Below are 12811 nucleotides of genomic sequence, written 5' to 3'. Positions count from 1 at the left end.
GACTATTTTTGGTTGGAGACTTCTTTGATCCCGGATTGATACGTACAATTCAATCTGGTTGCTATATATAGTCCAAAATTTCCTACGTAAATAATTGTTTGTGTCCTTACTCCTTATCATGTTGACAATAGAGATAAATATAAAGTGTATTCATATTGACTTAATCATCTTGTATTCTTGTGCTTTGTGTATGATCTCATAGCTAGCCATTGTGTCTCTTTTGTGTACTAGTAGGCTAGCTATATTTATCTATATATATATGTAAAGGAGACTTGAGTTTTTTGCATTAAATACATCAAGTAATTCCTACCTCTACATTAAAATACACTAAAAATAAAGAATTTTATTTGCAATAAATATATTAAATAATAAAATTAAAACTGAATAAATTGTAATGTCAAAAACTATTCAACTAACAACATTAAATAATATATTTATAAACTTATTTATCTTCATTTTTTAATTATTTATATATTAGCTATAAAATTTCCTATACATTTAAGTTAAAGCTAAATATAATGTGATAAAGAAAATTTAAACATATGTAGTTAAAATATTAATTATTGACCTCAAGTTGAGAAAAAAATTTAATTTATACAGAGTAATATATTTTATATAAAATAAATATATAAAATATCAGAAATAATCAATGATTAAATGCTTTTCGCAAAGATATACTTAGAATTTTTTTTAATAGTTACATGCGTTGTTTAATATAGATTATAAGGTTGTTTTGTGTTATTTTATAAAACATTTTACATACATAAAAAATTAATATATTATAATCATTTAAGTCTTTTAGAATAAACTTTTTATATACATTAAAAAGTGTAAAGAGTATACACAAGATGATATTTAGAATAAAATTTTATTTAATAAAGTTTTTATATGAAAACATTATTTATAATTGAAATTAATTAATTTTATTAATAGAAAATTAGCAAATAGTTTTAAAATTAAAAAGTGCTGCAGTAATTTATTAATAAATAATTTATAAAAATATTTTTAAAATTAAAATTATTAAGTATGACGTGGATGTCAAAAAAGTATGATGTGTGTATTTTTTTCAGAAATTTATTCAATTATAAATTTTGATCTATTATATATTAGTAAAAAAGATCAACTTAAAGAAGTATAACAGAGAAAAATAATTAAGGCTAAAATTAAAAAATAATTAATTTACTAAATAATATTTTAGAAAATTAAAATTAAAATTTATTGTAACTATCAAAGTTAAATTTAATTAATTGTTGATAAAAAGTATAAAAAAAAATGTTGATAGAATTTATTTGGTGATATTAAAACAGATTAATTGATTTAAAATATTTGAAATGCACTTTATAATTTATTGTATGTTTAAATAAATACATTTTTAAATTGTTAAAATTATTTCAATGCTAATTATTAAATTTGAATAGTATTAATTATTTACGCATAGAAAACTCTAATACTCATAATGAAATGTTTTAATACAATTATTTTTATTTTATTATAATTTATAAGTAAAAAAATATCTAGAATATATTTAATATTTTTATTTAAACTATAATAAATTTTATATAGTGTTGATAAAATTGTAAAAACACTCATGCAACGCATGGGTTTTATATCTAGTATACATGTAAAATTCACTTCAACAATCATTAAACTGACAAAATATTATGTAATTTCTTTTCATTATTAATATACAAATTTCTTTTAAGCTTTGTTATAGAATCATAAATGTTAATTACATTGTAGCATTGTTGCATTTTAAAGCACACACGCAATAAATAGCAAGTGCATTCTATGGCTCAAGAATGAAGTCTCAGTTATGAACCAAAGGGATTAAGGCATGAACATTAATTCTAGAGGTGATTTCATTCTCTAGGCAAATAAGATTGATGTTGAATGTAATCAAGCAAGTAAAATGATAAAAGCAGTAAACAGGATAAAAAATCACATAAGAGAAGCCTCGAGATTGTTGAGTAATTAAATCACCTCCCCTCCTATCTATATATGCTACCTAAGAATCCTATATGAGTTAACTATACTTTTTATATGCTAATACGTCGCCAAAATATACCTAGGCCCAGTTTGGAAGAGCTTATTTGAGCTTATCTGACAGCATAAACTCTTATGCCAGTGTTTGGGAGAGCTTATGCAAACAGCTTATGGTCTGCCATAAGCTATTTTCAGCTTATTTTCATAAGCTACTCAGGATAGCTTATGAAAAACAGCTTATGCTTATACACAGCTTATTTTTAATTTATTTCAATAAATTTTTAAAAATAGCTTATAAATAAGCGCTTATGTCATAAGCGCTTATGATCATAAGCGCTTAATTAAGCTGTTTATCCAAACGGGGCCCTACTCAATGACCCTACTAGCTGCAACAATTATGCAAACGTGATTGCTTGAATATATATGGGTCAAAAAAGAGTAGCTACCTAGGAGACGTTTCACATTCCACAATGGCTAGGCAAGCTGAAAGCATATGAAAATAATCCAAAAACCTCCACCATGAGCGGTTCATTATTAATTCCCTAAAATCTAACTTCTTTTCTGTTCCATAGATTAACTCCCCCGCTAGGAGTAAACTAACTTACTATTGATTCAGTGAATTGCGCCGTAAAGGATTAAGAGCGGAAAAGAACATATGAGCATAATTAAATACATACTTTTTATTTCTTATTTTATTTATTTTTATGTGTGTGAGGCACATACCTCAAATTTTCATATAGAATTACACAACATTTAAGAGGAACAATGCCTCTCTATTTTTCTGCTAGCTCACTATTTTCTTAACTCTTTTTATTTTTATTTTTGTATCAATCACTTGAACAAGACTCCTATCATGTTGAGAATTTAAGTGTGAGTAAGAAGTCCCACATTGGATGATTAGAGGAGTAATGAGCACTTTATAAGTGAGATGACTCATACACCTAATGTCTTAAGATTTTGGGTGAAAGATGTGGTATCTGATCCACTCGTGGTGTGCTCTTGTTAGCTCAATGTGATGATTCCCCAGTTTTATCCTCTTGCGGCCCAACAATGGTATCAAAGTCGATGGTTAGTGCGACCATGGTGACAGCTCCTTGTGTCGAAAGTCAGACTAGCAATGGTGGCTAGGTGGCGTGTCCCGTTGATGGAGATCCAACGACGGTGCAAGAAATTGGAGGCTTCCACTTGAGATGGACTCACACTTGAGGGGAAGATTGTTGGGAATTCAAGTGTGAGTAAGAAGTCGCACATTGGATGATTAGAGGAGTAATGAACACTTTATAAGTGAGAGGACTCATACACCTAATGCCCTAAAGTTTTGGGTGAAAGATGTGATGTCCAATCCACTTGTAATTTGCTCATGTTAGCCCAATGTGGATGATCCCCGAAGTTTTATTCTCTTGCGGCCCAACATATCAGAATTTAAGTAATTAGGACACCATTAAAAAAGTTAAAAAATGGCTCAAAGGGCCTACTAGGGGGGATGTGCATGCAAGTTCAAATAAAAAGCTTACTGTCTCATTCAATTTCCCAAGATGACCAAGTCATTCAATTGATATGCATTGAAAAACATGTTCTAGAACACACAAAAATGGTTTGGATATCGCTGATACAAAATATTGTTGCTTTATCCATTATGGTGGAGTATCTAGGAGTAGCAGAAGCCAGTGAAGAGTTGACATGGCTTCAAGATTTGTTAATAAAGTTGAGATTCATGTTGAGATGAGTGTTTTAACAGTATAATAGTCATAATGCAATACATATGGCAAAGAATTCACCATTTCACTCAAGGACAAAACACATTGATATGTGTTACCACTTTATTAGATCATTGCTTGAAAATTAGAACCTAACAGTGAAGAATTTTGTAAGCAAGAACGCAATAGACATTCTAGTAAAGATAGTGACCATTGATAAACTAAAGTTGTGTTCAACTTCTGTTGATCTGCTAGAATAACATTCTAAGAGAAGATTGTTGCATTAATCAAGGTGGAAAGATAGTGTTAGAGTCCCACATTGGCTAGAGATGTGGCCCAGCAATTGCTTATATATGGTTGTGCAAAGCAGTCTGAGAGGCCGGACCTGACATCCTGGCGAGACCAGATTCCTCTAGAATCAACATGGAGCGGACCTTGAGGAAAGGAGGCAAAGGCTCACTCTGACGGATCAGGGTGGCAACACCACGGAAAGGCTCAGTGAGACCAGAGACCAACTGGAGAACAAGACGATGATCACTAACAGGGGCACCAACATTCCTCAACTGATCAGAAATATGTTTCAGACGTTGACAATAGGCCGAAACATTAGGAAAATCCTCCATGCGAGTGGAGATGAAATCCTGGTCGAGGGCGACAGCACGGGAGTTCTGATTGTCCTCAAACATAGAAGCGATACGGTTCCAAGTAGCCATAGCAGTAGAACCTTTCTCCATAACAGTGGAGAGAAGGTCAAAGGAGATGGTGGAATAAATCCACTGTTTGACAGTAGAGTCAAGAGTAGCCCACCGGGCATAGGAAGCATCGGTGCGCGCAGGAGGCTCCATGTCAGCTTGAGGAATGATGTGGTGGAGCACCTGAGTGGCGTGAGCATGAGTTTCAAACAATTCAGCCCACAAAGCATAATGATCCTTGTCAATCTCGAGTTTGAAAGGAATGTTGTTTTTGATGTTGGTGACAGCAAGGGCCGGATGAAAATCCGACTTGGGAGAGGAGGACGACGGCGCCGTGGGCGTAGGGACCATAGTGGTGTCGTTGGTTGGAGAGCCAGTGGTCGAGTCGGAGGTAGCCATAGAAACTGCAAAACAGAATAAAAGGGGAAATGAATTTGGTTTTTTTTTTTTTTGCTTGAGCGGTTGGACCGGGTGGATTGAACCGGTCCGGTCTGGCGAACCGGTCCGGTCTGGCGAACCGGTCCGGTCTGGCGAACCGGTGGCTGGCGAACCAGAAGCAAGGGAGGCAGACCCGGATCTTGAGGTGGGTCGGGTCTCTCCTCTACAACGGAGCGGGCTCACCTAGGTTGTGAGGCGCAGATCCGAGAGAGGGAGTGGCCGGTGGCGGCGCGGCTGGCGGAGAGCGACGCGTCTGACGTGCGGCGGAGCGGGCGGTCGGGGCGGTGGTTCTGGCGCGGTGGAGGGACGCGCGAAGAGAGGAAGAACCACGGGCTGGGCAGACGCGCGGCTGGAGGGGAGGAGCGACGGCTCGGTGACTGACGGACGAGCAACTGAGCGGCGGCGGTTGGAAGAGCGGCGGCGGCGGCCCCTTGTGAGGCTGCAGGCGGCGGCTAAGGGTTTGTGTGGTTGAAGGAGGAGAGGAAAAAAAATAATAATTAAAATTAGGTCAGAAAAGGAGAGGATCTGAACCTGCTCAATGATACCATGAAGGAAATGTAACTCAACCCAAAAGCTAGCTCAAGAGTTAAGGTTTGCACAACCATATATAAGCAATTGCTTGACCACATCTCTAGCCAATGTGGGACTCTAACACACCCTCTCACGCTCAGTGTAGAACATCTGGAGCGTGGAATGAAACGGGTGGCCCAAATATGGGAGGTCTCCACAACAAATGGATCTAGGATAGGGGCCCAGGCCCATGGTCAAACAACCATTGGCTCTGATACCATGAAGGAGGCCTAACTCAACCCAAAAGCTAGCTCAAGAGTTAAGGTTTGCACAACCATATAAGCAATTGCTTGACCACATCTCTAGCCAATGTGGGACTCTAACACACCCCCTCACGCCCAGTGTAGAACATCTGGAGCGTGGAATGAAACGGGTGGCCCAAATATGGGAGGTCTCCACAACAAATGGATCTAGGATAGGGGCCCAGGCCCATGGTCAGATAACCATTGGCTCTGATACCATGAAGGAGGCCTAACTTAACCCAAAAGCTAGCTCAAGAGTTAAGGTTTGCACAACCATATATAAGCAATTGCTTGGCCACATCTCTAGCCAATGTGGGACTCTAACAGATAGATTGAAATCAATCTTCAAGGGGGAGATTGACAAAATGAATACGAGATGCTTCTCTAGTCCCAACAACTAAGAGGTCAAAAGAGGTTAAAAGATCAACAAGCAATCCATCCAAATCAGGATTCATCTCCTTCTTTTATAGACAAATATGCTAGTTTCCCAAAATGCATCTATTTAACTCATGCTCAGCGGCATCTTGGATAAGTCGAGCTTAAGTGCTTGTTCATTTTAGTGACATATCCGACAAGCTCGACCAACTACTCAATTGCATGTCATCGATGCTTTCCAATTCTGATTTGTTGCTTAGTGGTTGACGAAGTATCAAATACCATTTGGATTCATTGAAAACGAAAATAATAGCAATGAAGGTGTTGCACTATCAATTTGTGCTGCATTATTTGGAAAGCCGGTCCCACAAAATGTGCCATGGCAAAATCATCTGGTACTGATTTGGCTTTATGTGAGTTTTCTTTGTGTCTCTTGATTAATCAACATTCTGAAGAGGACCATATTTTAGTGCATCTGAATAGGAAAATGATATCTTTTTCCCACACTTTGAAAGAGAAAGGAATTGAAGATAGCAAAATGAGATATATGATTGGTGATGTGATAGGTAAAAAAGAGAAAATATAAAAAAAGGTTATAAATGCAATATGATTGATTATATGAGGACTAACACAGCTATTTCGAAAATACTGGGATTGAAATCAAATAAAAAAAAATAAAGAGGGGTTAAAACCACTGATTCTAATAATGAATGGACCCAAACCATGTATTTAAGCCCTTATGTGAAATGGGATCCTCTTTCTCATTGTTTGTGCTGTTGAAGAGAGTGTTAAAGTGAGTGTTGATAGTAGTAGTGTTCCGCTCGAAATCATTTAAAAGCACCCACTACACAGCACGAAGTACATCTTCATGTTTGTATTTTGCTCCTCCTCCTACTTATAGTCATATGGTCCTATTACCGCTCATATATATTCCTTGCTGTACCCTCTAAAGGTTTGTGGTCTTTGACTTCAGATTCTACTCATTATTGTCTTTCTAGAATACTTGTGCAGTTTAGCATGGACGACCTTCTCATTCGAATACATTTTCAAATGGATATATAGAGTAAGCAACATTCTGCTCCCTTACCCCTTTTGCCCTGAAGAAAATATAACTAGATGACCTTTGATTTGGATCACTTTTCACAAAAACTTGCAACACTTAATCAAACCCAACCATGTAAATGGTTTTCATATTATATTCTTAATAATACTCTTTAGGAGCAAGATCAAGAGAAATCTACAACAGCTGCTGCCTGCTGGTGACTTGCTGAGGAAGAAGGAACTTAAATCTAGTGCAATGAAGAAAACAAGTGAATGGTATATATACTTTTTAACCCTCTGAAACTCATTCATCGAATTCTCTTATTCCATATGCTCCCAACTTTCTTACATGTTATGTGTAAAATTACTGAAAACCTGTGGCTTCTTGAACTACTTATTTACAGGAATTTTCCCCAGGAGATTCCAAGTGATGTCACTGTTCAAATTGACAATGCTTCCTTTTCATTACATAAGGTAGTGAACCAATTCAACCAACATGTATCTTTTGCTGCATGTATCAATCTAATCAATCAGAGGATCATTATATGGAGAGTACTGATATATAGCTCTTGTTAATTTCCAATCAACTGTGGATAGCACATCATACATGCTATTTCTTTTCTTTTCTTTCCAGTCAATTTATTTGCTTTTTATATTCAAAAAGACCTTAGATTATGAAGCAAGATATTTGTGTACATAATTATTGAACTTTTCTTCATATCTTGTGATGTAATTTGCAGTTTCCATTAATTTCCAAGTGTGGATACATAAGGAAGCTGGTTTCAGAATCTAGTGAAGCTGATGTTTCATTTATTGAACTCTCGAATGTCCCCGGGGGAGCAGAAGCATTTGATTTAGCAGCAAAGTTCTGCTATGGGATAAATTTCGAAATAAGCGTTGAAAACATCGCTATGCTTCGCTGCGTGGCAGAGTATCTTGAGATGACAGAAGACAATTCCATTGGAAATTTGGTGGGAAGGAGTGATTTTTACTTGAATGAAGTGGCACTAGAAACCATTTCCGGAGCTGTTTCTGTCTTGCATATGCCAGAAACGCTTCTTCAAGTTGCAGAGAAAGCGAAATTGGTGAACCGATGCATAGATGCAATTGCATACATGGCCTCCAAGCAAAGCCAGTTATGTTCACCTGCAAGAAGTCAATGTAGCAGTGATGGAGTGATGTCTTCCTCCATGGCATCTCACAGAAGGCCAGTAGTTCATTGGTGGGGTGAAGATTTGACAGTTCTCAGAATTGACATTTTTCAAAGGGTTTTGATTGCTATGATGGGAAGAGGGTTTAAGCAGTTTGATCTTGGTCCTATTATAATGCTCTATGCTCAGAAATCTTTGGAAGGTTTGGTAAGACCCTTTATTAAAACATGGAAAACTTCTATATATTTTTCTTTTGAGAGCAGAAACTATTTTAGTGCATTCAGGTGCAAAACCATGATTTAGTCAAAATTACGGTGGACATACACAAAAGCTAAGGGAAGTTAATTTTGTCTACTGACAATAGTTTTCCATCATGAATTCAACATGCACTTAATAAGAAAAAAAACGGACTTAAGAACAACCCAGGTGATTAAGAAAAGCAATACATAAGAAGAAAAAGGTAACACATAAAGCCTATGTACATGATAGCCCACAAGTTTTGATATCTATGACCTCCAAGATTGGGGAAAGCTGTAGCATAGTTTTCCAGTATCCTTATCCTGTTTGCAACCTTAATTGTCCAATTTAATTAAAAGCTTATGGAAATAAGCGATTATTGTATAAGCGCTATTTTAGAAGCAAATTTGAGAAGGTTATTGGAATAAGCTAAAATTAGTTTATCGGTAGGTATCGCCGTTTATTCATAAGCTAATCTGAACAACTTATGAAAATAATGTCAAAAAGAGATTATAGATAGGTCATAAATTATTTACATAAGTTCTCCTAAACACTTGCATAAACGCTTATGCTGTAAGGTATGCTTAAATAAACTCTTCCAATTTGGCCTAAATAGAATAGAATTGTTCCTCATAACGAAATTCAAGACATTCCTACATCAGTATGGTTTTATGTATTGAATCTTGAAATTTCATTTTTGTGGTGCAGGAGATATTTGGAAAGGGAAGGAAGGAGCTTGAACCACAACATGAGCACGAGAAGAGGGTTGTTGTAGAGACACTAGTGAGCCTTCTACCAAGAGAGAAGAATGCAATGTCTGTCAGCTCTCTATCCATGTTGCTCCGAGCAGCAATCTATCTTGAGACAACCGTTGCTTGCAGGCTTGATTTGGAGAAGAGAGTGGCCATGCAATTAGGACAGGCTGTTTTAGATGATCTTCTGATTCCTTCCTATTCCTTTCCCGGGAACACTTTGTTTGATGTGGATACAGTGCAGAGGATCGTGGTGAGTTACCTTGAATTTGAAATAGGAAATCATTCAGTGTCCAGTGCAGATGATGAGTATTTTTCTCCTTCACAAAGAGGTATTGTAAGGGTTGGAAAGTTAATGGAGAACTACCTTGCTGAAATAGCTGCTGACAGAAATTTACCGGCTTCAAAGTTCATCAGCATTGCTGAACTAATTCCTGAACAATCAATACCAACAGAAGATGGGAAGTATAGAGCCATAGACATCTATCTCAAGGTACGGTTTTTATACTAAGTGCATGTTTAGAAATTCTTCTACAATTAACTCAAAAATCAGAATCAACTATGAGCAGAAGCAGTAGCTTCTGAATTTTAGATTTCATTCTGAAGAAAGAGAAGATTACCTAAACATGCTATAAGATGGTTGTACAACGTCTCAAATTACTCATTCTTGATTGGCTTAAAAGCATTTCATGCCCCTGATGTATTACAGTTGTGCAAATGTCGCCCCTACTCTTTTTTTGTCTACATTTGTACCCTTCATGTTTCTGAAAAGTGCAACGAATGCCCCTCCGTCACTCTGACGTTAAAAATGGATGACGTGGCTGTTAAATGCCACATCAGCATCCTACGTGGCGTGACACGTCATTAAATAAAAATCAGAAATTGGAAAGGTGGGGGGAGTTTCGAACCCGGGACTTCAAAGTGGCAAAACAAGCCCTTAACCAGTTGAGCTACTTAAATAATTGTTCTATTTAGCAACAGAATTATATTTATAGCATTTATCTTATTCATCTTCTTCCCTCACTCTGACAAATTTCCTACATGAACAAACTCACATTTTCAGCAATTTCTCAAACTCAACCCCACTCCACGTGAATCTGACAAACTCAATTTAAGGATATAGAAAATGATTTTGTTTTATTCCCTTAATTTGAAATATTGTAACACAATGTAATATATAACAATGTAATATATAACACTGGTTGAGGTTCTCAGTGCAATTGTCGTTGGAGTTGCGTTTGCTATCGAAGAAATTGGAATTACGATTTCTAAAGAAGGAGATTCAAAGTTCCGGTTTTTATTTTTTTGGGGTGTTCTGTTTGGGTATGAGGATTGAAATTTAGGCTGCGTTTGGGGATTCAAAACAACCATTAACCAGTTGAGGTACTTAACCAGTATCAACGAGATTTGAGAGCTTTTCCAGCGAGCCACCCGACCTGCAAATGAGGTTTCCAAACAAACGGTAAAGCTTTTGGAGAAACGGACACCACCGTCGTGTTCCTGGCCGCGAAAGGATGAAGACCCACTATTCCTTTCCTCCTCCGGCGAAACTCCATCATAGACCGCCGTGAACCGCCACCTTCTCCGGCGAGACCTTCGCCGGGAAATCTCCAGAATTCTCCCAAACTTTCCTGAATTGTTCTTTACTCACCCAAAAACGTTTTTAAGGTAATCCGGAGAGGGTTTAGTGAAGAAATTCGAAGAACTAAGGTTGGGAAAATGATGAAGGTTGAGGGTGGTGATGACTCAACCATGGTGGGTAAGGCTTCTCAGCCATGGAAAAGAAAGCACGATGAAGAGAGCTTTACTGGTTGTTCCATGATGATGGTGAGGGAAGAAGAGGAAGGTAAAATGCAGTGGTTGCTCCATGGTGATGGTGAGGGAAGAAGAGGAAGAAAAAGGCATGGTGATAATGAGGGAAGAGGAAGAAAAAGGCATGATGATGGTGAGGGAAGAAGATGAATAATATAAATTCTATAAATAAAATTATGTTGCTAAATATAACAATTATCTAAGTAGCTCAACTGGTTAAGGGCTTGTTTTGCCACTTTGAAGTCCTGGGTTCGAACCCCCCCACCTTTCCAAATTCTGATTTTTATTTAATGACGTGTCACGCCACGTAGGATGCTGATGTGACATTTAACAGCCACATCATCCATTTTTAACGTAAGAGTGACGGAGGGGCATTCGTTGCACTTTTCAGAAGCATGGAGGGTACAAACGTAGACAAAAAAAGAGTAGGGGCAACATTTGCACAACTGTAATACATCAGGGACATGAAATGCTTTTAAGCCTTCTTGATTGAAGCTTATTTCCACTTATTGTACTGCTATAATTTTTTACTTAAACAAGCACTCATAGTTTAGTATTTTGCATACTAATTACTAATAATAGGTAATGTTTGGCACATAGATAAAACAGCATGAAAAAGGGTGTTATGTTCTGTTTTTTTTGTACCACTTTTCCTACTTTCTGCCATGTTTTATTCTGCTCTTAATATGCACCAAACATAGAAAGAGAACATGCCTATCAAATTGTACCTTAGTTTTGTGTCTCCTATGCAGCACATATTTTTAGGCTTCAGCATATTTGGTTTTACTTTATACATTGATGTTGTCACTTGTCATATAGGTTTATGACAAAATTGAACTTACAATAGTTCTGTCATTGAGTTCAAGGATATAATAGTTACTGTGTTCTTCTCATATTAAATTTTTACATGACACGTTGGAATCATAAAGTTTTAAATTGCAGTTGCGAACCGATAAATGCGGGTTAAAATGGCCACAATTGCGGTCACAATGCTGTAGCGTGGACTTTAAAACCCGTTACAATGCAGCCACATTTGTGGTTGCCGACTGCAATTTAGAACTTCATGATGAGTGCTGATAAAATTTGGAATTATCAACAATTCTCAGGCTCATCCTTTTCTAAGTGAAATGGAGAAGAAGAACGTTTGCAGCGTGATGCATTGCCAGAAGCTATCACGCGATGCGCGTGCACACGCTGCTCAAAATGACAGGCTTCCGGTCCAAACAGTACTTCAAGTTCTCTCTTTCCAACAGAAACATCTTCGCGAGACCATGAATGATGGTGGTGTAAATTGGGATGGTACTTCGATTCCTGACAAGTTGAATGTGTATTCTGCTGAGCTGAATCCAGTTTCAAAAGTAATCTCCAATTTACGTAGAGAAAATGAAGAACTGAAACGAGAGATTGTGAAGTTGAAGATGAAGCTACAAGAGATTGAAAAACCTGCACATGAATCATCAGCTCCTAGTAGTCCTTTGATAAGTGCTTATTCACCTTCAGTGAACAAGCCTCCATTGCCTAGAAAATCATTCATGAAATCTGTGTCCAGAAAACTTGGGCGTCTTTATCCTTTTTCACGTGCTGCTGCTGATACTGTCACAACACCTTTCAAAGATCGTTTGAAACCAGAGAAGAAAATACGCCATTCCATATCTTGAGATTGTGCAGACTGCAGAGTACCTGTCTGTTTGTTGTTTGTTTGCAGAGACTTGTACGTAAACAGAATTAGTCTTTCGATTTTACTTCATTCGTGTTTTGCTCTTGTTTTGATCTCATGTCAAGATTCAAGAACATTTTAAATAAAAATATTACGAACAATAA

The 12811-nt window shown here is 36.9% G+C and overlaps 2 protein-coding genes across 3 annotated transcripts; one reads left to right on the top strand and one right to left on the bottom strand.

The window, feature by feature from the left end:
- Positions 1-4027: 4027 nt before the first annotated feature.
- On the bottom strand, positions 4028-4771 carry LOC130712329 (uncharacterized). The gene has a single exon (XM_057562167.1). It carries the CDS (start codon positions 4769-4771, stop codon positions 4028-4030), a length of 744 nt encoding a protein of 247 aa, XP_057418150.1.
- Positions 4772-6791: 2020 nt separating this feature from the next.
- On the top strand, positions 6792-12811 carry LOC130715942 (BTB/POZ domain-containing protein SR1IP1-like). Of its 2 annotated transcripts, XM_057566103.1 has the most exons (6): positions 6792-7060; positions 7216-7314; positions 7443-7512; positions 7779-8396; positions 9135-9671; positions 12097-12811. In XM_057566103.1, exons 2-6 carry the CDS (start codon positions 7295-7297, stop codon positions 12646-12648), a joined length of 1797 nt encoding a protein of 598 aa, XP_057422086.1. In that variant the 5' UTR covers positions 6792-7060; positions 7216-7294; the 3' UTR covers positions 12649-12811. The 2 variants fall into 2 exon arrangements, with proteins under 2 accessions (XP_057422086.1, XP_057422087.1); XM_057566104.1 differs by having other exon boundaries at positions 6792-7314.

This window comes from Lotus japonicus, chromosome 4, assembly GCF_012489685.1.
Source record: "Lotus japonicus ecotype B-129 chromosome 4, LjGifu_v1.2".
NCBI lineage: Eukaryota > Viridiplantae > Streptophyta > Magnoliopsida > Fabales > Fabaceae > Lotus > Lotus japonicus.
This window is presented reverse-complemented; position numbering and strand designations above follow the sequence as displayed.